Consider the following 26315-nt stretch of genomic DNA (forward strand, 5'->3'; position numbering starts at 1 on the left):
GATTTACCTTAAATTTTAGAAATTAAAAATAAAAGAATTTTAGAAATTTAAAAATAAAATAATTTTAATTTTAAAAAGAACAGAATTTATATACGAAACTGTTTTAAATAATAAATGTCAACATTAAAATCAAACTTTTTATAACTAATAATTTGAAATTTATAATAGTCTCTACTTACCAAAAAAGATAATTCGAGGAAAGAAGCTTTTAAAATATTAAATTCAAATTTTTTTCTCTGATGTTTAAAAAAATATAAATATATTTTATAGCAGGGTTGAACACGTATTATACATATCCATACAGTGCCGGTGCTGACAGCTGATAGGCCTGAGGCTGAAATCACATGGTGCGGAGTAGAAGTACGGAATAGAAAATGCGTCATAGAAACAGCCAATCAGAGCTTAAGTAGACATTGCGGCAAAGTTCTGATTGGCTGTTTCTATGCGCATTCTCTATTCCGTACTTCTATTGTAGTAAGCCTTAAGCTGTAAGAAATTAACCAATTACAATTGACTTAGAGAAGAATAATGAACATGATATATGATTAGTTTATTTCTTACGACTTAAAGCTTACTACAGCTATTGTAGACCCGGCCTAAATCATGATGCTAGATGCTAGAGCTAGAGCTCGATTTAAGAAATGTGTAGCCAATAAAATTGCTTTTCTGTAAAAACTGTAAATTGATTGGCTATATATTTCTCGATTCGAAAACTGACCGGGTTCTAACATTGCGGACACTGCACCTTTGACTATAGAAATATTAAGGAGTCACACCTAAATCGAGAGGATGACCACTCTCAGGTTTCTCTCTGTTTAAAATATCAATTGGCATTTTGAAACATGACATTCGACACATTCGAGTATCGATATATGTGTTTAAAAACATGCGCCACATTGCATATATGAATGTGTTCAAGAATCCTATTTATAGGGTGGAGTAGCTTATAATCGACCAATCAGGACAAAGAAATGTTTGCTGCTTTTATTCTGATTGGTCAATTGAACGTTACTTTACTCTATGGGTAAGATTTTCGAACACATCCCACGATGCAGTAATATGGCGTCTCGCATGATTGAACGGAACGTCACTTTCAAGCGATTCGATCGAGTGCATTTGCGTAATTAAAGTTTTAAACAATCGTAATTCAAGTTCCAGTGCTTATTACTATTGAGCATTCATGTCACTGTGATTTTTCGACCGTTGTGTCTGGTCTTTCGTCGACAAATAACCTAAAGATATGGAAGAGACGTGTTTGGACGACGGACTTGCGGTAAATTTTGAAAGAGCCACTTTAGAAATTGCTAATACCGATTGTAAGTTTTCTCTATAATTTTTTTAATATTAATAAATATTTTAATAAAATATCTATTTAGTCTTTTTCAAATTTTCAACAGACTCATAACAATTTTGGTTATTCTTTCTTTAATTTTAGCTGTCAAATCTGCGGCGGAAAGCACAGATGACACGTCAAAACGAAATTCCGCTTCGAAAAATGTGTGTAATTTGCCGTTTAAGCATATAGACGTTCATACATTTTTCACTGATAGAAATGAAGTTGTGGAAAGAGCGATAAATGATTGCACTGAAAATCTGATAAAGGAAAACGACGACGAGCTTGTAGGAAGCTGGCTTCTGACAGAGTACGTACTGTTGTTATCAGTTATTGATCTTTCTTTGTTATTGGCAACCTTGCCGATTACAAAAAAAATTTATTTATTTATTTGTAGAATAAGTCTGTGGGATACTGAAAAGGAGAGACTCGTATTACTATCGACAAAAGCTCTTTATTCTGTAAAATATGATTTTATTTCTCTAAAAATACTTGAGTTTAATCGAATACCTATATCATTGTTCGATACAATAGTTGCAGGGGAATTGATTTATCCATCCACTTCTCTTGCACCGTGAGTACTAAAGTTATGAATTACTTCTGTATAAAAATAATTTAATTTAATAATTATTAAATATATGATAATATATATCTGCAGTATTACTACAGTTCTTTAAATAGCTTGTTTTTTAAATCTTTTTTCTTATTAAAAATAAATTGAGAAAATTTTAAACATCTAAACACTTTTTTTATATAACTGAAAATTACAGCCTCTTTATTGCTTTTCTCTGTTGTATTTTATTCATGTTGACTTAATATCTTGTAGACGATTAAGTGGATTAGCGGAAGGTGTGTCGTCTGTAATTCAATGTGCAGTACGTCAAGAATGGTCATCTGTGACAGGTTGCTCTAGTCTTACTCAATTTGAACCTAGGTATTGTTCTAATCTTATTCAATTTAAACCTAGGTATTGCTACGCTATGTTGTCTGTTGGCACTAATTCTCTGTATCAATTTGTTAATTTGCTTTTGACGTGTATTTGTTTTTTACTGCTTTTTTCTATTGTTTTTATACAATATATTAATAAATACTTGTTTTATAGTGTGTTTTCTGTGTGTTTATGTTACAAGCAATTTTCATAAAGTATCTCAAACTATTGATTTCGTACGATGTATTACGAAATATTGTTAAAGGGCTATAAAACTAAAATTGGCTTATTTCATATATATTAAAATGTCTATGGAAACAGGAATTAAATTTTTCAGGAAGCGACATATGTCGGGGATAAGACTTTTGTGGAATAGAGGAGAGCCTCTGCCTTTTGTAAAAAAATGGAATCCGTTTGCAAAAGATATACCATGGCTCACGTATGCTAGTCATCCGTTATTCTGGTATAAAGGTAGATGTTAAAAGAAGATTTTGTAATGGTGAAATCATAAGTAGCATAATTATATGAAAAATATTTTCTCATATATATCTTTTGATAGTTAAAACTATTTAATAACAGCACGACATTTTTCTAGCTGGAACTGAAGTTGTCAAAACAAGATTTGATATAGAAGCTTTTCATACCACGCTCAAAAGTTTATTATCGCATGAATGCAATGCTGTTACTATGCCGATCATTATAGAGAATTATTGCGGTCTCGGTGCTTTGGTGCACAATAGGAATGGCTTAGGTTTCTTTAAAATACGCGGCAAAGTCAGTTTCTAATTTTCCAAATCTTATTGTCTCTCAAACATTTCAAGGTATTTCTCTGAACTCAATACTTCTTATATTTCTGGACATTATTTTTTTATATTAACTTGCAATTTCACACTTGTACAATATTTGCAAAAAAACAAAAAAAAATAGTAATTGATATTATCACACATATACATAATATACACCATCACTCTTATGTGAGAAACTACATATTAAGATAAAATATCTATATATTTCAAATATTTTTAAAAATACTTAATTATTTTCATAAGAAATAGCTAAACTGGAGATCTATTAAACAATAATCATTTTCATTAATTGTTACATATTTTCTCTAATATATAAATTATATGTTTATACAAGATATATTTTTTTAAATGTATACATATGTATATTTACATTCACATAAATTGCATATTGACATGTATGCTAAATTGTTGATATCTCGCATGAAAGCATAAAGATTTTTGTGTTTTAAAATAGTTATGTAAGAAAATTTGAAAATATTTTAGAAATTAATACTTTGATTATTGTGCAGAAAGAATTATATGTTGTAATCTCTTATCATAGGACATGTACATTGTACTTGAATATAAACGATTATATGTACATGTCCATATTTTTTAGTTATATAATAAATAAGAAATCTTGAATCTTTTTTAAGTGGCACATGTATCCACAACGACATTTTTTAATATAATTTTTAATAATATATAGCCAAGTGAGGCGCAGATATTTTAAAGAAAAGTATTTTAAAGAATTTTGAGAATGTTTTTTAAATCTTATAAAAATGTTTTTTGTTACATATTATTTTGTCATTGCATAGAAAATTTAAAGAGAAACATAATCAAATATTTCCTCAATTTCAAATTATTATTTATATTTAAATTATATATTAATTATACAATTATTCAGTAAATTATAATTAATAAATTATGATAATAAAAAATTAATATTTTAATTTAATACATTAAATTTATTAATTTATTATATTAATAAATTAATTTAAACGTGGATTACACATTTGTATATGTATGACGTATGGGGAGGGAGAAGGGAGAAGAAAGTTTTGTAAGTTAGGTTAGGCAAACAGATGACTTGTTTATGTCACCTGTTGCTTTAGCGTCGGATATCGAATGTTATGATGACGCTATGTATGTATCTATTATGTACCACCATATGTTACATTGTATGTAATTGATTTTTAGTTAAAAAATTTTTTTTATCCGCTGAATTATTCAGCGACAAATATTATAAATTGATCGTCGCAGGTGTGTAGTTGTGTTAATGTAAAATTATCGGATATATATAATTTTACACAAATATGTAAACTATAAATGCTTCAAAATATACTCTCTTCATGTTTGAAATTTATCGAGTAATATTATAGATGACTTTGCGATGATTTTATCGCATATTTTTATATAAACACATGCGTGTGCAAAATGCTTGCTGCAGGTAATATATTAATGCCAATTTACTGTAATAATCTGGTGATAATAATAATAACATATATATATATTTATATATAGACATGATATATTCAATATGATTAAATTAATTCTGTTATACGATACTTGCAGTTTTGACCAGACTATAATCATATAAATTATCTTTACAAATAATATGAAGAAACAAATAAATTTAGAATATGCAGAAGAAAAGATCTTAATGAGATAAGTGAGTTCAATGAAGGTCAAATATAATGATCAAAGACATGAACACTAAATAGATTCTACTCGATGGTTGGCATTATTTGACCATTTGGCAAGTTAGTGTTAAGAGATGGACTGGATTATTATGTATTTATCGAATTCAATTTTCACTGTGATTACAAAATGCGTTTTCGATTTTTAAAACAGAGATCTGTATTCCTGATTGGTTCGGGAATTGGTTTTGTTTTTCCATTATTATTATCTTTTTTAAGAAATATATTTGTGATTAATTCTATATCCGAACAAAATCAATCATTGTGGCAGCCTGAGTATTATTTGAGTAAAAAATCTCATCATGAAGAAATTATTTTACGGCATTGGAAAAAAGTGGAGAGGATGTCTGGCTATTTTAATACCGTTACATATTACACTTGGTTGACGGCACAAGACTTGAGATTACATCACCTTGATTTGGATAGATATTTATATGGTCCCAAGAAAGCATATAATACAAGAGAGATTGAAAGCGTGGAGTGGTACTGGTTAAAAGAACGAGTGTCTGTCACATGTATAGTTTTTGTAGAAAAACTTAAATTGGGGAGAGCAATCCGGGATACATGGGGTAAACGCTGTAACAGTATCTACTTTTTTGGACATCATTTGAAAGACGCCGAATTGCCTATTATAAATATAGATACAAAGATTCTGTCCTCCTGGCAATTGCTGTGCGAAGCTATGAATTACATTTGGAAAAAAACGGCGGACAAATTGGAGTGGATTATTTTCGTAAAGGACAATACTATGGTCATACCGGAGAACCTGCGCTACATAATCGCTCCGTTAGATCACAGAGATGATTATTACCTGGGTCATCCGATAGTTCTGTGGGGCCAAACTTATAATGTTGCTCAATCTGGATATGTTCTTAGCAGAGGAGCACTGGCTAAAATAGTTGAAATGTTTAATACTACAGAAAAATGTAGTGCAGGTGGAAAGTATTGGAAGAAGGAAGATTATTATCTTGGTAAATAATATGATATTTTTATATAAATAAATTTTATATTATATAAATTTCAGACAATATGTAATATTGATTTTTCTGCCTCATTTTATAGGAAAACACCTATCGTCCTTGGGCATACGTTCATCCGATACCAGAGATCAGTATTTGAGAGGTACTTTTCATGGTTATTCTCTACAAAATCTTCTATGGGGTGTTATCAGACCAGCTAGTTATTTTACACGGGCTCTCTATCCAACGAAAGCAGAATGCTGCTCGCCGATATCCGTGACTTTTAGCGTCAGTGAGCCCGACAAAATGCACATGTTAAATTATTTGCTATATCACTTGCATGTATTTGATGGTAGAGGCAAATTTGGTAACATACCTGCCAAGATTCAAGTACCCGAAGATAATGTAAGTCTCAACGCTATGTTGATTTGATTGTTAAATATGCTTTTCGTCAAATGTTAGCGAATCAATTACTTATCACGCAATTAGATTTAAATTCCTTTAAATTACTTTTGCTTTAAGTTTCAATTACTTTTATTGGAATATATCGCAATAGAGAAATATTACAATGATAATCGAACGTTTTGTATATTCAGGTGTGGAAGATTGCACTGCAGGAAGAATTCAACATCACGCATTTGAACGATATATCGAGTGACACTTATTATGAAATATGGCACTCGAAATATTCGGAACCAGGACAGCTAAGAATTGGAAAAAATTATCGAATGACGCCGGATGCGCTAAATTGTTTATTGGCGAGTTACAAAACGGGAAAAAAATCTACATTTAATTGTAAAACTGTCATCGATAGTACAAAAACCTAAGCCGTTAAAACAGCTATTAAAATGTTATAACAGCTTTACTATAATTATCAAGATGGAAGATTGAAAAAAAACCAATAGACGGTGAATATCTCCTGTCTTGTATGTATGTAGTACACGATTATCTATAAATTAAGATCATGAAGATTTATAATTTTTGGCAAACAAATATGTTAATAAAAATAATATTTTTTTTATCTAATCGTTTTACTATACATAATTGATTTGATTAGACGTGTTGAGTGTAATTCACATTATTAATAGGAAACGGTTGATAATAACTTTTCCTGTGCTTTATCGAGCCAATTAGAGGCTCATTAACGTCTACAAGCGATAAGTTAATCTAAAACACTTTAGCAGCGTATTTACCACAACTTTCACGACTGCTTAATTATTGATAAAAATAATTCCTACGACATTTTCGGTCCGGAATTTTCCCCTTAAACCTCTGATCCTACGACAAAAATTTGAGAGTGCGGGTATAATTCCCCTTTCGCGGTCGTAGGATTTTTGTCGTACGATAAGAGGTTCCGTAGCATAAGAGGGTCGTAGGATAAGAGGTTCGACTGTAACATAATAATTATATTTTATATATTTTTGCACGTTACATTTCGTTAAATTACATTTATAGACACACACAATGCAATTAATTTTTTACGTACGAGTAATACTTTATCCACAAAATACATATCCACATGCGCGGCCAATTGACCTATATTTTTCATCTTTTTCATTTATCAAGTGCGACTTGTATAAAGCTTATCACTTATCTGTTTCCTGCTAGAGGTAGATATATAAAAGAGTCATATAGTCTGATTTGCGCTTTTTAAAAGTGTTACTTGGTCCATGCATTTCAAAAAAATAATTGTGAATTCTTGTATGGTATGCTAATATGAGAAGTTACATCTTGCATTGATAACATGGTGCCGTTACAGATACTTGGATATTTATTTGTCCTAATTATCGTTACGAACAATATAACACAAGGATATGGATATTCGGTGGATAAGAATACACAAGAGGCAAACGAGTTAGTATTGTACTCATCTTTTTATTATTAAAGAGAAACTTTTTTATATTGTTACTTGAAAAATCGTAAATTTTGTTTTATCTATGTATTTATTTATAAAAATATAATAATTTACTTGTTTTTTTTTTGTGCACCAGAAAGGAAAATATGTTAAACGATGATCCAGATGCAGCGATTAAAGGTAATGTTAAAAACAGGAAAGGTGGAAGACGCGTATTCGCGGGAGGATGTTCCCGTAGACCGGATGCTCCTATAAATGGCAATATTAAATGTTCTTTGGACAGGTACTTATATACTTTTTGTTAATAAAAATTGTTACAGTATTTGTTTTTATTAAAATTTAATATTTTTTTTATATTAAATTTATTAAATTTGTAACATTTTTTGAAGATGTTAAAATTGTAAGATATTATATTCCATAGATAAAGATATGTAAAACGTTGAAGAAAGTATAATATATTAATTTTTTGATGATACAGTGGCTGTACCGCAAGTTGTGCACCAGACTACAAATTTCCGAACGGGAAGTTTCATCTAACAATCATCTGTGTCGATAAGGAATGGCAAATTGAAGGAACGGAATGGAATTCGATACCACATTGCGAACGTACGTAAGAAAATGACGAGTTTTCTCCGAATTGGAAAATCCGAAAATGACAAAATGGTTTCAATCGAATTCTTTTTCATAGCGATTTGCTTGCCCGAGTGTCAGAACAAAGGAATATGCATCGCGCCTCATCATTGCGACTGTCCCGAACATTTCAGCGGTCCACAGTGCCAATTTGAGGATAAACCGTGTTTGAATTATCCACCACCCGTGCTTAATTCTTATAGAAAATGTAACTCAAAGTGAGTGATATATAGATCTGTAGATCTTATTATTTATTGCATTTTTTTATTGCTGTTTGATTTTTCGAATTTTATTTCAGAACGTGCACTGTCTCCTGCATGAAACATTTTACTTTCCCCGACGGTTCGTCCGTCGCAAATTTAATATGCAAGGACGGAAGCTGGAAGCCAACCAGAAGTGATTGGGTATCGATTCCGGATTGCGAACGTACGTTTGCACAACTGTATTTCTCCATGTGTCATATAAAATTTTAGAAGACTTGTAATATTATTATTTAACATAATCGATATCTCAACAGCTGTGTGCGAGCCGCCCTGTCAGAACGGTGGCAATTGCCTACCGACGAATCTATGCCAATGTCCACAGGATTATCGAGGATCTCAATGTCAATATCGTAAGTGTAAAAGGATGTATATTATAACTCATAATTGTATTTTATCCAGAGTTGAAAAGTAACGCCGTTACCGTTACAGTTACTTTTTTCAGTAACGATCGAAGTGATAACGGCGTCACTATTTTTTTCTGAACCTGTAGCGGTAACGTAGTACAAAAAATATATCGTGTATTTGACTATATAGTTATAAATTTAATGCAAACCAAAATTTTTTTATTTATACTTTGAGTGTTTTAAAACTTTTTCCTTATTTATGGTTTTACAAATTAAAAAAAAATTTATTGATATTTTATTAATATTTTAATTATTAATTTTTTTTAAATAAAATATATTACAAAAGTATAATTTTTATTTAATTTTTGATCTTGTTTTAACATTAAAAAAGTAACGAAAAAAGTAACGATAACTATATAGTTACTATTTTTACTCAGTAACGAGTAACGGTAATTAGTTATTTTTTAAAAGTAACTTTCTCATCTTTGATTTTATCTAACGTAGAGATTATATATGTACATTAACAATGTAAGAATATTTCGTAAATAAATAAAATAATTTTTTATAAATTTCTATCGTGTGTATATATATATATATATATATATATATATATATATATATATATATATGTGTGTAGATTTATATATACATATATATATTTTTTTATATAAATTACATTTTTAATTTAATTATATGGATTGCAGCTGCCGACACTTGCCATGCTGATAAACTACGTTTCAACGGCGGATATTATTGCACCGGTGACAGCGAGACATATTCCTGCACGTTGAATTGCCCTGCGGGAGTGGAATTCGAATTCCCACCTGCCACCGCTTATACCTGCGCCTACGATAAAGGCGTTTTTGAACCGCAGCCGATACCGCAATGTAAAGTCGACAATAACATGAAGATTATCTCACTCGGTACTTCCTACAATACCTATGTACGAGAATCGAATCATTCATGGTCGATGCACGACGTTTTCGGCACGAAACATTCTCAGGAAATTCATGACGGATATTACGGCGCTCACGGTAGCGATGTATCCTCATATCCGGTAAATAATATATTAATTTTACAAATTCAGGGTTGGCCGAAAAAGTCCAGTGAGTAGAAAAAAAAATCATGATAAATTTTGGCTTTTACTGCTCTAAACTTTATCCAAAGTAATAAATTTGCAAAAACTATAAAAATTAATATATATATAACATTAAAATATATAATTTTATGCAAAAAGATATTTTTGCAGAACCGGTACTTTTTGATTACTGGCATAGATTTTATATAAAAAAAAAAAATGGAATTTTGCCAACCCTGCTCAGCATACATAATGGAACGTGAAATGAGAATGACGTATAATTAATTCCTGTCGCATAAAACTTGTAGGTTCAGTCCAATGGCGTAATGATATTCGAGATGAATCGACCTAGACCTAAGACGTGCTTTACTTGGGGCGGCGCGCACTACAAGACCTTCGACGACAAAATCTATAGCTTTAACAGCGACTGTTCGCACACGCTTCTTCGGGAGACGCAAGACGGCGTCTGTACAATTGTAGCACTTAACGGCCCGGGATGCAGGCCCGGATCGTCAAGTCGTTGCGTTAAAATCATAAAGTTGTTTGTGCACGACAAGGAGTATGTGCTCACCAGTGACGGGACGGGGATGCCAATTTTCTTCAATGGCAAGCGATCTTTACCGATACCTGTATACTTGCCCGGATTGCGTGTAGACAAGTCTGCTCATTTCATCATCGTTTCTCTCGACTCGTTGGGAATGAAGCTGAAATGGGACGGCGTCCTGCTGCTACAGATCGAGGCATCTGAGAGTATGTGGAACAAAACGACCGGTCTGTGCGGTACGATGAACGACGATCAAAAAGACGAGTTCCTAACAAAGAGTGGAAGTTACGCCACTAGTATACCGACATTGGCGAATTCTTGGCGCGTCGATGATCTTGGAGGTAACGAGAAACGACACAAAGCCGTCTTGTATAAATTCTATTGGTATACATACATATATATATATATATATATATATATATATATATATATATATATATAAAATCGAGTGATATCCATGATATAATGTGAAAATTACAAAACACTCAAAAAAATGATCTTGCAACTTGAACAAAAATTTTCTAGATATAAAAAATTAACAAACAGATAAATTATTAGCAAATACTGTGATACTGCATATATTTTGCACTTAATTAATTTAAATGACAAGAGCAGAATTTATATCTGTACTATTAATGTAATTCAGAAAATTTGTCTGTGATGCCTATCTTTAAGGCCTATTGTCAAGGACAATTATATTTGTGATTAATATTTGGCAATGGGATTTAAATTTTCTAGAGGAATTTCTAGAATATCGCTGCTATAAATTCTATACGTGACAAACAATATTCTAACAGATACAAAAAATAGCGATAAATTTAAATTGAGACATCTAGAAATCTATCTACATTAGCAAAATATTTTTTTGAGTGAACTATATATATATTTATATCTCCGATATACATTTAGAAAAAATTGAGCCATCGTAATAGATTTATCATCAATTATGGTAATTGTACTAATTATAGCAATCTGTTTTTCATTTCGCAGAAATATGCGATGATTATCCAAGTACGCGACACGCGTGCGAATCGAGAGACGAGTTTGCTCGAAACGCTTATAAATTTTGCACCGAGTTACTCTCCAATCATAAATTCAAGACTTGCGCCAACACGATCAATTTTTCCGAATTGACCGCAGTATGCTTGTGGGATTATTGCGCGTGCGAGCACTATGACAGAAGAAAATGCGCCTGCGATACCATGGATGTTTACATCCGCCAGTGTGCTCACAAGGGACTCGCGCAATTAACCGCGTGGAGAAGCAACGATACTTGTCGTAAGTTGACTTCAAAGTGTTTTTATGTGACAAATAATCTTTTACTTATAAAAATTAATATCTTTCATTATTTTGTAGCGATTTTTTGTGACAGTGGACGTGTATATCTGTCATGCGGTCCAAAGGTGGAAGCGTCCTGTTTTTCCGGTTCCGAGGCGAAGCATGAGATTTCTTCCGAATGCGAGGAAGGCTGTTTCTGTCCAGCAGGTACTTTGGAACACGAGGGGAAGTGCATCTCTCCGGAAGAATGCCCGTGCAGATTGAGGGGTAAACTGTTTCAACCGGGCACGAGTGTGCAAAAGAAGTGCAACACTTGCACGTGCATTTCCGGCAAGTGGATATGCACGCAGATACGTTGCGGCGCCAGATGCGCCATCGTGGGCGACCCGCATTACACCACGTTCGATGGCAAGCACTACGATTTTATGGGGAAATGCAAATATTATTTAATAAAGGGAGATAATTATACGATTGAGAGCGAAAACGTCCCATGTTCCGGAGCGATATCCGAGGTCAGAGAAGTTATCAAAAAAAAAAAAAAGAAAATTAAACACATCAAATTATTTTATCATGTTTCTATGAATTACGTTTACTTTTTCGAATCTCGTTATATTTACTTATTCCTAATTAATTATTATTTATTTCAGAATTTGGGCTTTACCGCCGTAGGCTCTCCATCGTGCACCAAAGGTATTACGATCAATTTTAAGGATACCATTATAAAATTAAAACAGGACCGCCAGATTACAATAAACGGCGACGAAATAATAAAATTCCCGATGTTATTCAATGGTGCTCGAATACGAATCGCGAGCAGTATATTCGTGATGATTCAGTTGCCAAATGCTTTGGAAGTATGGTGGGATGGTATATCGCGTGTTTACATTAATGCTCCAGCCGAATTTCACGGTAATTTTTCTTTGTCTAATACCAGAAATATACTTTTAAAGAATACTTTTTATTAAACTACCTTTATTATAGATCGAACGAAAGGACTTTGCGGGACGTTTACTGAAAATCAAAAGGACGATTTTATAACGCCTGATGGTGATATTGAAACCGCGGCGATCGTCTTTGCCAATAAATGGAAAACAAATGAATATTGCACTGATGATGAGTTTGAAAGCGAATCGAAACACCCTTGCGATTTAAATCCTCAAAGGAAAGCGAGCGCGGAAGAACATTGTTCGAAGATACACAGCGAAATTTTCTCAGGTATTTAGAAATCTTCAAGAATTTTTTTATCGCACGTGCGTGACTTGATTTTATATTTTAGTAGAATAATTTTTTAAAAATTTAGATAAAATATATAATAAAATATATACTTTTTGTAACAAGCTACGAAATACAAAATAAGAATGTCTAAGCTACTACACAATTAAAAATTTCAAATATCAGTTTTTTATAAATTGATCACCATATTTTTATTACATGTATTTAAATATATAAATGTATACATTTATTTTAAATTCTAAATAGTTTTATACATAAGTTTATTATTTTGATATTGTTGTTTTAGACTGCCACTGGTACGTTGACCCATTAGAATTTTACCGAGACTGTATGTACGATATGTGCGCATGCGATACCGACGTAAAGTCGTGCCTCTGCCCGATGCTGGCAGCATATGCGAAAGATTGCGCGGCACTAGGCGTGAAGCTTTTGTGGCGCACCGAGATTGAGGAGTGCAAGATTCATTGCAGCGGCGGACAGATTTATCAAATCTGCGGAAATAGCTGCACCAGGTAGAATATAATACATTAACAATATTTTTTATCGATTTTTACTGATTGCTTATTTACCGTAGATCATGCACGGATATATCATTTTATCGAGACTGCAAGCAAGAATGCGTGGAAGGTTGTAACTGTCCAGAGGATCAAACATTGGACGCAAACGGCGAATGTATCCCGATTGTTCAATGTCCCTGCATTTACGCCGGTCGCGAATACAAGCCTAATCATCGAGAGGTCCATCCAGGTAACAAGGGACAGGAGTTTTGCTCTTGCATAGGTGAGTATTCAAAATATAATAGCTTCAAACAATGTTTTTCAGTATAAAATTCTATTTTTATTTTACAGGAGGCATATGGGAGTGTCGATTAGCAACTCCGGACGAAATTCGAGAATATCCACCGCTCACAGATCTCCTCTGTCCCGCTAGTAAACATCTGGAGGTGACAGATTGTCAACCAGTGGAACAAAGAACATGCAGCAATATGCACATGCCAACAGAACGAACACCGTCGGTGTGTACGTCCGGTTGCGTTTGTAGATCCGGATACGTCTTAGATGTGGCTAACGGAATGTGCGTCGAAAAAGAAGACTGTCCCTGTCTTCATGGTGGAAAAAGCTACAAAGAAGGCTCGGTTATACAGGCCGGGTGTAACACCTGCACGTGCAGGAACACCAAGTGGCAGTGCACGGACCGAACTTGCGCGGGTGAGATTTTTTCTAAAATTCACTTTTAATCTCCATATTATTATTTCTCTATATTTATTGATAAAAGTTAAGAAACTATATTATATGTTTTTTACTCTATGAAATAATTCTTTACTATATATTTATATACGCAAAAATATATTATAAATAAAATATTTTAACTAATAATTTTTTGTTTTTTTTTTTTTTTTTTTTTTTTTTCGGTAAGCGTATATTTTATTATCTTGAGCGAAAGGTCTCATTTATCTTATAAGATTTATTATATCATCGTGTTTATATTATTATTCTCTAATATCTTCTTTTGGCAGGAATTTGTTCCGTGTGGGGTGACTCACATTACAAAACATTCGACGGTAAGATGTATACTTTCCAAGGCATATGCGACTACGTTTTGGCGAAGAGTGCGTTGAGCAAGGAAGAGTGTTTCGACATCTCGATTCAGAACGTACCTTGCGGTACAAACGGAGTTGCGTGCTCAAAATCGATAAAGCTCGTAATCGGAAGCGGTGAACAACAGGAAGAGCTTGTCTTGACGAAAGGAAAGGAGTTACCGAAGGAAACTTACAAGAGAATGACAATAAGAATCACTGACCTCTTTGTGTTTGTTGATGTGCCAGACTTGGGATTGGTACTACAGTGGGACAAAGGTAAAAAATGCCTAACAAAATATAGATTAATCGTACTCTTGAAAGGCTATTTTGATTTTTAATTCTCTCATTTAGGTACTAGAGTTTACGTGAGACTAAATCCGGAATGGAAAGGTCGCACGATGGGTTTGTGCGGCGATTATAATGACAATGCCGAGGACGATTTCAAAACGCCATCCGGCGGGATATCCGAGGTCTCTGTCAATCTATTCGGGGATTCGTGGAAAAAGAATGCATTCTGTCTCGAACCAAAGGATATGCAAGACGACGCCTGTGAACAGCATCCAGAACGTAAGCTGTGGTCATTACGGAAGTGCAACGTGCTCAAATCACCGTTGTTTTCGCCGTGTCACTCGGAAGTGGAGGTCGATCCGTATTTGCGCGACTGCATCTTCGACACGTGTAGCTGCGACGCCGGTGGCGACTGCGAGTGCCTATGCACGGCATTGGCTGCATACGCGCATGAATGCAACGTACGAGGTGTTCCCATAAAATGGCGAACGCAAGAACTTTGCCCGTTGCAGTGCGACGAGAAATGTAGTACCTATTCGGCTTGCGTCTCGACCTGTCCGCGCGAGACGTGCGACAATTTGATGACCGTGAAACACAGTTCGCATCTATGTATGGAAGACACGTGCGTGGAGGGTTGCCGATTCGAATCCTGCCCTGACGGTCATGTGTATCGGAACGCCAGTTATACAGAATGTATATCCAAATCAATGTGCACGAAACCGTTCTGCGTCGAAATTGATGGAACAACGTACTACGAAGGTGATCGAGTTAGTGGCGACGAGTGTCACAGCTGTTTTTGCAGTCGTGGTAGAGTGACTTGTAATGGAGAGGCTTGCACCAGCACTACTATAACTAATATTGTTACCGTACCCTTGACAGAACCTCAGAAATGCGTGGATGGTTGGTCCATATGGATCAATAAGGATCCAGCGATAAAAGGGAAAAAGTTCTTGGACGTGGAGCCACTGCCTAGTTTGATGGATCTTGCTAATGTGAATGGATTCGCAATTTGCGATAGAGAACATATAGTTAACATAAGATGTAGATCCGTCAAAGAACACTCGAGTCCAAAAGAAACTGGCTTGGACGTAGAGTGTAGCCTAGAACGCGGTTTGTACTGTCAGTCGCATCTTCCAGATCTTCCTTGCGTAGATTTTGAGATCAGCGTACTATGTCGTTGCTCCGAATCAGTCACACATGACGTCGAAAATACGACAACGGAGATTGAGCCAAAGAAATGCGATGTAACACATCCCAATTCGCCTCATCCGACCAATTGCCAGCTATTTTATCATTGCGTTCTCACAGCGACAGGATATGAATTGGTGGAGAAATCATGCGGTCCCGGTACGTTGTATAATTCCATGACCCAAGTATGCGATTGGCCGGCGGAAGTCGTACGTACGCGACCAGAGTGTTCGACCACATCCGGGCGGACCACACAGACTAGTAGCGGAACCGAATGGAGTACGAATTACGAGAACACGGCGAAAAAGATAGTATCGACCATGAATGTATGTAAAGACGGTGAGATATGGAGTGAATGCGCGATTCAGTGCGCCAGGACGTGCCAATACTATCGTCATATCTTGATGACACAGGGTTATTGCAACGAAGGTACCGATTGCATCGCTGGCTGTGTCTCGATCAATCATCCGACGTGTCCCTCGCACAAATTCTGGCGAGACGGTATCACCTGCGTAGAGGCAAATCACTGTCCTTGTAAATCCCACGACGGTAACTCGGTTGCACCAGGCGCCCTCAGGAAGGAATCCGATTGCGAGACTTGCCAGTGTATCAATAATTATTACACATGCGATACAACTTTCTGCTACATGTCGAGTCATGAAAATACGGTAGGAACCGAGCAAACAGAAACTGTTACTATCCAATCGTCATTTAGTACAATCTCGGGAAGCACTTGGAATATATTACCGAATACTTTATCGCCCTTGATTGAGCACACGATCCTTATACAAAGCACGGTCACACCGCCTGAAGAATGCGACGATGCAAACTACCTACCTTTGATACAAAATCTAGGAAAGAAAGTGACTATCCGTGCTAGCGGCAGCAAGAATCCTGTATTGCAACCTGAGACTCTGCTGATACATACGGAAAAAAACTTTCCGTTGTCATCTGACAAATTCTGGCAACCCGAGATAACGAATATGGATCAATGGCTCGACGTTGAATTCGATAGACCTGAACCGGTTTATGGTGTGATCTTACAAGGTGCCGTCACCGAGGATAAATTCGTAACCAGTTACAAGGTACTCTTTTCAGAGGACGGTCAAAGCTTTTCATACACGCTCGACCATGAAAGGCAACCGCGCGTATTTAGAGGACCTGCTGACAGAATCCAGTTCGTGAAGCAAATATTTTACCGACCGATCGAGGCAAGGATTATTCGTATCAATCCGTTAACGTGGCATAATGGAATTGCCGTCAAGATAGAGGTGCTAGGTTGTCAGGATCATGTAACGTCGATGGTAATGACAACTGAATCACCGATAATAAAGACAACTTCCGAGAAGATTGTGACGCCAGTGTGCGAGGATTCAATGGGATTGGACAACGGGCTTATGTCTATCAAACAAGTCTCGGTATCGAACTCACCGCAGTTGATTCAAAATCTCCCGTTATCCTCGAAAGGAGTATGGCGTGCCGCTTTAGACAATCCGCATCAGTACGTTCAGTTTGACTTTCTGGAGGCTCGAAATTTGACCGGAATCACGACTAAAGGAGGCGACAACGCATGGACGACCGTATACAAAGTATTCTACAGCAATGACGGGCGTCACTGGAATCCGGTCGTCGATGAAAATGGCAACGAGAAAGAGTTTCTCGGCAATTTTGATGCGGAAAGTCAGCAAACAAATTTCTTCGAGAGACCATTACACGCGAGATTATTGAGAATACAACCCGTCAGGTGGCACAATTATATCGCATTAAAGGTCGAAATCCTCGGCTGTTATTTGACGTATCCTACATTGGAGACATCGGAAATCACATCGACGACGTCGTCGACGTTCAAACGAGAGTGCAACGTATGCGACGGAATCGATTGGACAGCATCGGACGAAGAACATTGTAAATGCGAAGATCTTTATTGGTGGGATGGAGAATCGTGCGTATCAAAGCGGGAATGTCCCTGTGTAGTCGGACATGTTTCTTACGCGGTAGGCAGCGTCTACGAGACGGAGGATTGTCAACAGTGCGTATGCGTCTTGGGCGGAATGCCTACGTGTTCACCGAAGAAATGTGAACCTTGTCTGGAACCAGGTCTAAGATCTATCGTCAGCAAGCTATGCACTTGCCTGTGCAAACCTTGTCCAGTAGGCACGAGACACTGTCCTACGAGCGACGTGTGCGTAAACGAGACCTCGTGGTGTGACGGTGTTCAAGATTGTCCGGATGACGAGACTGATTGTCCAGAAATAATTTCCACGACGCCTATCGCGGTTGAAGTTTCAAGAATGATAAGTACGATTGGTCAAGTTATAACGACTGCCGCCCCTATACAAATTCCGTTACCATGTGAAGAAGCACGTTGTCCACTTGGTTACAGATTAGTATTCAAACATTCATCTCGGCCGCAGAGTAACTTGCATTATCATGTTAAAACTAACATAAAATCCAAAAATCGCCAAGGTTTTACAAAGACAAAGGGACATAAGAAGCATCAAGAGCCTCAGTCAATAGTAGAAGATATTCAGTGTCCTGAGTTTATCTGCGTGCCTAAATCACCACCTGTTCTTCCCGGCGGCAAGAAACCGGAGACGTGTTCGGAGACGTCGTGTCCACCGCAGTACGAGGTGGTGTACGAGAGGACGAGCATGTACAAGAAGCATAAATGTCCCAAATACGTGTGCCGACCGTTGACGCCGCAGGAGGCAATCTGCAACGTCATCGGGAGAACGTTCAACACCTTCGACAACATGGAATATAAATATGACATATGCAATCACATTCTAGCCCGGGACATGTACGGTAACGAGTGGTACGTCACTCTGGAGAAGCTGTGCCTCGATTCGTTCGGCCAACGGCGTTGCACCCGCGTCCTAGTGGTGACGCTGAACGAACGCACGATTGTGCTTTATCCGAACCTGCAGGTGGACATCGACGGGTATACCTTTACGGCCGAGCAGATTGCACGTTTCGGAAATCGATTCCCTGGTTTCGAGCTTTCACGCGCGGGCGACAGAATCATCTTCCTCTCGCATCGCTACGGCTTCTGGGTGATCTGGGACTCGAGTACCAACGTGAAGATCGGTGTCGTCGCGAATCTGGCAGGTCGTGTAGATGGTCTGTGCGGATATTTTGACGGCAATGTCGCGAACGACCGCCAGACACCTGAGGGAACGCAGGCGAGAAGCACCGTTCAGTTCGGAAACAGCTGGGCGATGGAAGATGCGGAAGAATGTGATCTCCATGTGTGCCCACGCGACGTCCAGGAGCAGGCTTGGACGATTTGCAATTCCGTGAAAAGTCCGATGCTGCTGGATGCGTGTTCCGCGATTGTCGATCTTGACAGGTTAACAAATTTTATTAATTATCTAGAGAAAATTCAGAATTTCTTATACAGGGTGTCTCATTTTAAGTGTGCACCCCAAATAACTTTCTTATTTTTTATTTTAAAGAAAACATTTTTCTATTATCTTATTTTAATACTTTTTAGCACATAATAATAATCATAAAGAAAATACATGGTTGTTTCTTTTAAAAAAAAATTTTCAAAAATAAGAAAGTTATTTGGGGTGCACACTTAAAATGGGACACCCTGCATTCACGTATAACTGAAATTTTACTATCAATATTGTTATTGTAGATTTGTGTCTCGTTGCGTGGAGAGTGTGTGTTCCTGTTTGCATTCTTCTAATAATTCCTACGAGGATTGCCGGTGTCGTTTGCTAACGAGCTTCGTCGGTGAGTGCGAGGCTGCCGCCGATTCTGGCGCGAACTTATTGACAGATTGGAGAACCGTTTATGACTGTCCCGCGAGCTGTCCACCGCCGTTTGTTCATCGGGATTGCTTCCGCAGCAAGTGTGAGATTACCTGCGATAATCTGCACGAAGTAGAACCGTGTCCGCCGATGCGGGGTATCTGTTTCCCTGGTTGCTTTTGCCCGGATGGCCTGGTACGCCGAAACGACGACGAGTGCGTCCCACCAGCGCGCTGTCTAGACTGTGTGTGCGACGGTCTCGGCGATGCCAAGTTCATCGACTTTAATCGCAAGAACTTTAGATTCACCGGCAACTGCACTTACCTGTTGTCGGGAAATGTCATGGAAAACACACGAAATCGGAGGAACGGGACGCACGTGTATCAGATTTTCATCACCAATGGATATTGCGCCACCGGTATATGCACGGAGGTCATCACCCTACTCTACGATGAACACGTGGTGCAAATAAGACGCGCGGAACGATCGAAGGATCTACAGGTATCGATCGACAATTTCCGAGTGGAAAGATTCCCGACCGACCAAACATGGATCGTATTGGATGAAATTTCAACCGGAGATGTAACTCTACTGGTACCATCCATCCAACTGGAGTTGGTCGCTTTTCGACAGAACTTTGCGTTCACCTTGAAACTACCTTCGCACATCTTTAGCGATGTTACCGAAGGTTTATGCGGTAATTGCAACGCCGATACCGAGGGTGGTTTCGAGAAACGCGGCAGAGAGATTACGCACGACGTCGAAGAGTTTGGTAGATCCTGGTTGGTCGAGGATTTGTCGACGAATTTGGGTCTGGGTGATCGGATGTGCTTCAGTAATAATCAGCCTCAGTGTACGCCACCGTCAGCTGACGAAGATATCTGCAAGAAGCTTATGGAATTACCACAGTTTATGCAATGTCACAGCATCGTCGATCCAAAACCGTATATGGATTGCTGTTACGATGCGTTGTGCACTGGTGGAAACTATTGTGACAGTTTGGAAATGTATGCAAGGAAGTGTCTGGAAGCAGGTTTGTGCCCAGCTTGGAGAACTGATGAAATCTGTCCGTACAAATGTTCTAAAGGTAAAATTCGATTTCTTAATTACTCTAATTTATGCATAAATTGTCGGGTAAAATAAAAATAAAATTACACCGTATTTTGCTTTTCATTTAGTTTATAAAATAATTTTCACTAATAAAGATAATCATTATTACGTCTAAAAAAATCATCTAAAGAAAAAGTTTATCTTTTTTAATCTCAAATTAATTTAATCTTTGCTTAAAACAAGATTTGAAAATCAATTTTTTGCATCAATTTGATACTAAATTTGTGTACTGTGTAAATATATGTTTTCAATTCAACAAATCTATTTTTATTTAGATCTTGTCTATCAGCCATGTGGCTCTAGCTGCAAGGAAACATGCGACACTTTGAACAAATCGGACAATCCAAAGTGCACATCCGATCCTGTTGAAGGTTGCTTCTGCCCAAAGAATTATGTATTCCATAATGATTCTTGTATACCGAAACAGGATTGTTTTGTTTGTGACAAGGACGGTCACGTGGAGGGAGACATCTGGTATCCAGACAAATGTACCGAATGCAATTGTAATAATGGGGTTGTAAGTTGTCAGAAGACAGAGTGCCCTGTATTGGACACAATTTGCGAGGAAAACATGACACCTGTACTTGTCAGTGGAACCGAGGAGAGATGTTGCGCCAAGTATTTATGTGGTAAATTAATAACGTTATTAAAGACTCATTTATAATTGTGCGGAGAGAAAGAGAGAGAGAGAGAGAGAGAGAGAGAGAGGGAGAGAGAGAGAGAGAGAGAGAGAGAGGGGGGGGAAAGAAAACTTATAAATATATTCTATATATAATTATTATTCTTATCTTTTATATATATATATGTACATATAATTGTTACATTCTTATAATTCTTAAATTATACATTCTTTCTTGTGTATATATTTTGAAAATTATGAGAAATCCTGTTGCGAGATATTTGCGAAAGGCTATAGCCGGATAAGCATACTAAAAATGCCTCCGACGAGTTTTCAAATAACATTTGACCTTGTCATGTTCTCACTGTAAAAAAAATTTTTTTTCTCAAAATTTCAGCTCCTTAACTTTATTATTTCCTGAGTTATCGAGAAAAATGTCATTTTCAGTTTTTATTTTTCTTTTCTGTAAATGTTTGAGATGATCCCATATTGATTTTTTCTGAATATTTATTAACGAAAGACACAAAAAAATTTTTTTATCAATTTCGAGTAAAAACTTGATTTTTTAAAAAAGACTAAAATTAAGAAATGACCCTATTATTTGAAAACTCGTCGGGGGCACTTTTTATATGGTTATCCGGCTATAGCCTTTATTTTATAAATTAGTTCTAATAGAAGAGAAATTAGTAATTGTACTTGGAAGATATTTTCATATTATTTAATTTTAATGAATGAGACTGTACTTTATTAAACTCGCTTGTAATTTAATGATTTTTATGCAGCTCCAAAACCAACAGCTTCTACGATATGCATCGAATCACAAGAGCCGGAATGTGGTTTTGGCCAAATAATGAAAGCGGTTATCGACGATGACGGATGTCATAAATTTATATGTCGTATGTATACACACACATAGCATCTATAAATTATTTATCACATTAGATCCGAAATTACTCTCTAACTTAATTATTCTAATTATTCTAACTTAAATTGTTTAATATATAACATTGCGTATCTATTTTCAGAATGTCTACCTGTAAACGAATGTCCTAATTTCGATGAACTTTTAAATGAAGTCGAGCAACTGCAGCCCGGTTTTGTACAAACGAAGAATACATCTGGCTGCTGTCCGCGCCCAAGTAAAATATGTGACCCAAAAACTTGTCCTTCTGCAGTAAAATGTCCAGATTATTACAATACTACAGCAATTGTACTTCCAGACAGTTGTTGTCCTATTTATGAATGTGGTATAGTTTTCTTTTTTTTCTAACTATATAATTAATTGAATTGTGTGCGTTGAGAGTCTGCATTATTATATTTGAAGTAATTCAAATCGACGTGATGCGAAAGTCTCTTTAGAAAGTCGGTCTTTTAATAACATTTATTTATCGATAAAGAAATGTAAAACGGAAATGTTGATCAATTATTTTATACTTGCATTATTAGTGCCTCCGCAAGACATTTGTCTTTATACAAGTGATGAAGATCAAAGCAAGCAGCATGTAATAGTGAAACAGATTGGAGAGGAATGGAAAGATGGTAAATGCAAAACATGCTTGTGCGAGAATTCACATGACGGTCCTAAAGTAAATTGCTTAATCACGGAATGTCCAAGTATGAATACGCATCCTGATGTAGAAGATTATGTGTTGGAAGAAATACTACTGGATAATAAATGCTGTCCAATCTTTGAGCGTACTGCTTGCAGGTGGAAAGATAAAATATATAATGTAAGAGAAAATAAATTAAACTATAATCTTTTTAGTGTTATTGTTTATAAAAACATTTTCTAATAATGCGCGTTATTTGTAATAGATTGGCGAAAATTGGAAACCTAATGTCAAAGATGTTTGTCTTTCGATGTACTGTGACAAAGATTTGGGTAGTGTTCAGATATTAACCAAGGTCCAAGAATGTAATACCGTGTGCGACTATGGTTACATATATCAAGCGCCTAATGATACTAGTGTTAATTGTTGTGGGACATGTATCCAAGTTGCTTGCATCGTAGACGGCATACTTAAAGATGTGGGAGAGCAATGGTACTCGGATGATCATTGTGTAACATATTTTTGTAAATCAACGAATGGAAGTGTAAGATTATTAATATGATTATTAATATGATCTTCTAAATATACATACTGATTAATCGAAATTGTGAATATTTCATTGTAACTAATACTCATTTCTAGATATATATACAAGCAAGCACTGAAATTTGTCCAGAAATCGATCCGCAATTGGAATTCGAGTATGAAGTGGAAGAGCGCAAAATCCCGGAAAAGTGTTGTCCAGAATACGTCAAAACGGCTTGTCGTAGCAACGGACAAATACATAAACCTGGAGAGAAATGGAGATCTCTCGTGGATAATTGCATCATTGAGACATGTGTTGGACCGAATATAACAAAGCACAAAGAAATTGAAGTGTGTTCAACGCAATGTGCTCCAGTAAGGATATTTTATCACATGTACACTAGATGACATTTTTATATATTTAAATCAATGTATCAATAATATCGCATTGGTCAATTTCTAAGGGATGGTTATATCAAAAATCAGAAGATGATAAATGTTGCGGAGAATGCGAACAAGCGTTTTGTGTATTTGAAGATACCTTGTACGCACCTGACACGACATGGTCGTCCGATGACAATTGTACAACTTACACGTGCATGGAAAAGGATAAACAGGCAAGTTCTTTCCTAGGAAAAATAAATATTTTTATACTAGTTGGAGACATTTTTCAGAAATTTAAATAGGAATATAATTATTATATATATAGCAAACACACGCACACATATTGTATATATAATATATGCAATTAATTTTATAATTATCTCATGTTATGTTTCTAATCATTTTAGCTATCTCTTGCTGTCAGTCCAGTTGCTTGTCCAGATATAACAGATTGTCCTGCTGAATCAATTTATTATGATCACTGCTGCAAGCGATGTAATTTGAGCAGCTTTAATATAGAAAAACATATTAATAGTAAGTATAGAAAGAAATTAAAATGATGAGTGTTTTATATATTTATACTATACTATATATATTATATATACAATAAGCACTATATATTTATACTAAATTCCTTTTTTTGAAATGTTTATTAATGTCTTTCATTCACTGTATCTTAGGAACATGCGAGACCATTTTTGTAGATGCAGACAGTACTGTAGGTATGCTGGTTGTAAATCATCCTTTACATGGGAAATGTAAAAATGTAGATGCCATTGAGGGTATTAAACAATGTAGTGGAACGTGTCACTCTTCAACATTTTTCAATAGCGGTAATAATATATATAAAATAAATTTTTCTGTGATACTTTATATGTTACCACAATAATTTAACTCATTTTCTCTTTCTGTACAGGAAGTTGGACTCAAGTAAGTAATTGTTATTGTTGTCAAGCAAAGGAATACATTGGTATTGTTGTAAGCTTATTATGCGAAGATGGTAGAAGATTAAAAAAGCAACTAGCAATACCAAGTTCTTGTTCTTGCCAAAGTTGCACCTCCTTAAACATTAAAAATGAAGATAGGAAGACAAAGAGCAAAAGTTAATCTGTGAAGACTGTTTCTTATTTACTATTACAATATTTACTATTACTCCTTATTCGTCTTAATAATGACTACATTTATTCTTTATTCGTCTTAATGTTTAAATATTTTTATATTTTATATAATATTTAAAAAAATAGATTAAGAAAGTATGTATGTATACATACATTTATAACAATGAAAATAAAATGTATGTAGGTATATATTTTTTCGAATATACATTTGTTTGCTTTTGTTTACTTATGGCTAATAAAAAAATTAAAAAGGTCTTTTCAGCATTATAAATATTCTTGAGCAGAGTAAATAGTGGAAAAAAATGCTATGTTCGCTTTTGAAACTTTTATGTTATATATAAGAATATTATATTTTACTATTTCTCTTTTTAATCTAATCTCTTCTGACGCGCTCACGCATCACGTATGCTTATTGTTCATAGCGTTCTATGGAAAAAAATATACATAAAAATTTAGAAAATAGAAAAAAAGTATTGATAAAATTAGAAAAATATTTTATTATTATAGTAATTTTTTAAGTTGGACATTATTTGTAGATATAAAATTTGCGAGATTAAATGCTGATTATATTGTAAAGTATCATAATTTATATTTCAAAATTATAAGAAGACTTGTAGTGTTTAGGTTAAAAATTTATAATAAAAAATACTTTGTGTAAGCAATATGACAATAAATCTATATAGCAATGCACACTTAATTTTCTTCTTATTTTAATCTTTAGTATTTTGTGATACATAAAGTATTTTAATTTGTGATACAAAAATATTTTAATTTATTGTGATATATAAAGTATTTTAATTTATGGTACATTTGTGATATATACAGTATTCTAATTCGTTTTCTAATAAAAAAGTATTTTAAATAATATTTTGTATTTATATTTATTCTTTTCATATTTATTTCATGTTCTTCTTTATCTTTATATATAACTTCTATAAAGATTAAATGTAAGCAGTTTCTTATTATATATATATTATTTTGAAGTTTTATTTAAAAAGATTATAATATTTTTAGTTCTTCTGAAACGTTTATTTTATTATTATTATATGTTTGATTTGTGTTGCTGTAATATAATGTTTATATTAATGTGATTCAAATATTAGAGGGAGTTGCCCAGATCTAGAGGACCAATCAAAAGTGGATATCGTATGGCACGACTATTAAGGTGCCTTTTCATGCTGACGCTCGACGCTCATTTTTGGCGTCAAAACAGGTCACGTGATCAAAATTGACGAATTGGTATTTTTATTTTTGATCACGTGATGT

The 26315-nt window shown here is 35.3% G+C and overlaps 3 protein-coding genes across 6 annotated transcripts; all 3 read left to right on the forward strand.

Annotated features, from left to right (window-relative positions):
- Positions 1-1053: 1053 nt before the first annotated feature.
- LOC140667414 (tumor protein p63-regulated gene 1-like protein) lies at positions 1054-3322 on the forward strand. Of its 2 annotated transcripts, XM_072895333.1 has the most exons (6): positions 1054-1316; positions 1436-1643; positions 1731-1907; positions 2160-2267; positions 2599-2732; positions 2857-3322. In XM_072895333.1, the coding sequence occupies exons 1-6, from the start codon at positions 1241-1243 to the stop codon at positions 3045-3047; spliced, it is 894 nt and encodes a 297-aa protein (XP_072751434.1). In that variant the 5' UTR covers positions 1054-1240; the 3' UTR covers positions 3048-3322. The 2 variants fall into 2 exon arrangements, with proteins under 2 accessions (XP_072751434.1, XP_072751435.1); XM_072895334.1 differs by lacking the exon at positions 2160-2267.
- A 620-nt stretch (positions 3323-3942) lies between these two features.
- LOC140667412 (C1GALT1-specific chaperone 1) lies at positions 3943-7559 on the forward strand. Of its 3 annotated transcripts, none has more exons than XR_012047000.1 (5): positions 3943-4496; positions 4622-5717; positions 5809-6110; positions 6302-6613; positions 7465-7559. XR_012047000.1 is itself a non-coding variant. In XM_072895332.1 (5 exons), the coding sequence occupies exons 3-5, from the start codon at positions 5090-5092 to the stop codon at positions 6530-6532; spliced, it is 1161 nt and encodes a 386-aa protein (XP_072751433.1). In that variant the 5' UTR covers positions 3947-4496; positions 4622-4809; positions 4901-5089; the 3' UTR covers positions 6533-6731. The 3 variants fall into 3 exon arrangements, 2 of the variants coding, with proteins under 2 accessions (XP_072751432.1, XP_072751433.1); XM_072895332.1 differs by lacking the exon at positions 7465-7559 and having other exon boundaries at positions 3947-4496; positions 4622-4809; positions 4901-5717; positions 6302-6731; XM_072895331.1 differs by lacking the exon at positions 7465-7559 and having other exon boundaries at positions 6302-6731.
- Positions 7343-25304, forward strand: Hml (hemolectin). Its single transcript, XM_072895330.1, has 28 exons — positions 7343-7559; positions 7697-7843; positions 8039-8166; positions 8249-8408; positions 8489-8616; positions 8708-8803; positions 9502-9854; positions 10184-10760; positions 11410-11697; positions 11776-12209; positions 12345-12606; positions 12679-12912; positions 13217-13442; positions 13505-13710; positions 13779-14138; positions 14447-14785; positions 14861-19334; positions 19629-20830; positions 21129-21482; positions 22255-22368; positions 22498-22719; positions 22919-23202; positions 23288-23566; positions 23665-23922; positions 24012-24164; positions 24339-24465; positions 24612-24764; positions 24848-25304. The coding sequence occupies exons 1-28, from the start codon at positions 7450-7452 to the stop codon at positions 25036-25038; spliced, it is 11859 nt and encodes a 3952-aa protein (XP_072751431.1). The 5' UTR covers positions 7343-7449; the 3' UTR covers positions 25039-25304.
- The last annotated feature ends 1011 nt before the right edge of the window (positions 25305-26315 follow it).

This window comes from Anoplolepis gracilipes, chromosome 7 (assembly GCF_047496725.1).
Source record: "Anoplolepis gracilipes chromosome 7, ASM4749672v1, whole genome shotgun sequence".
Lineage (NCBI taxonomy): Eukaryota > Metazoa > Arthropoda > Insecta > Hymenoptera > Formicidae > Anoplolepis > Anoplolepis gracilipes.

Bases quoted from the DNA above. Each gene is read 5' to 3' on its own strand.
- LOC140667414 (XM_072895333.1), top strand. From the start codon at position 1,241: ATGGAAGAGACGTGTTTGGACGACGGACTTGCGGTAAATTTTGAAAGA. The intron at 1,317-1,435 runs GTAAGTTTTCTC...CTTTAATTTTAG, and splicing joins AGAAATTGCTAATACCGATT to CTGTCAAATCTGCGGCGGAA. The intron at 1,908-2,159 runs GTGAGTACTAAA...AATATCTTGTAG, and splicing joins CCATCCACTTCTCTTGCACC to ACGATTAAGTGGATTAGCGG.
- LOC140667412 (XM_072895331.1), top strand. From the start codon at position 4,877: ATGCGTTTTCGATTTTTAAAACAGAGATCTGTATTCCTGATTGGTTCG. The intron at 5,718-5,808 runs GTAAATAATATG...CTCATTTTATAG, and splicing joins GAAGGAAGATTATTATCTTG to GAAAACACCTATCGTCCTTG. The intron at 6,111-6,301 runs GTAAGTCTCAAC...TTGTATATTCAG, and splicing joins TTCAAGTACCCGAAGATAAT to GTGTGGAAGATTGCACTGCA.
- Hml (XM_072895330.1), top strand. From the start codon at position 7,450: ATGGTGCCGTTACAGATACTTGGATATTTATTTGTCCTAATTATCGTT. The intron at 23,923-24,011 runs GTAAGGATATTT...TCAATTTCTAAG, and splicing joins GTTCAACGCAATGTGCTCCA to GGATGGTTATATCAAAAATC. The intron at 24,765-24,847 runs GTAATAATATAT...CTTTCTGTACAG, and splicing joins TTCAACATTTTTCAATAGCG to GAAGTTGGACTCAAGTAAGT.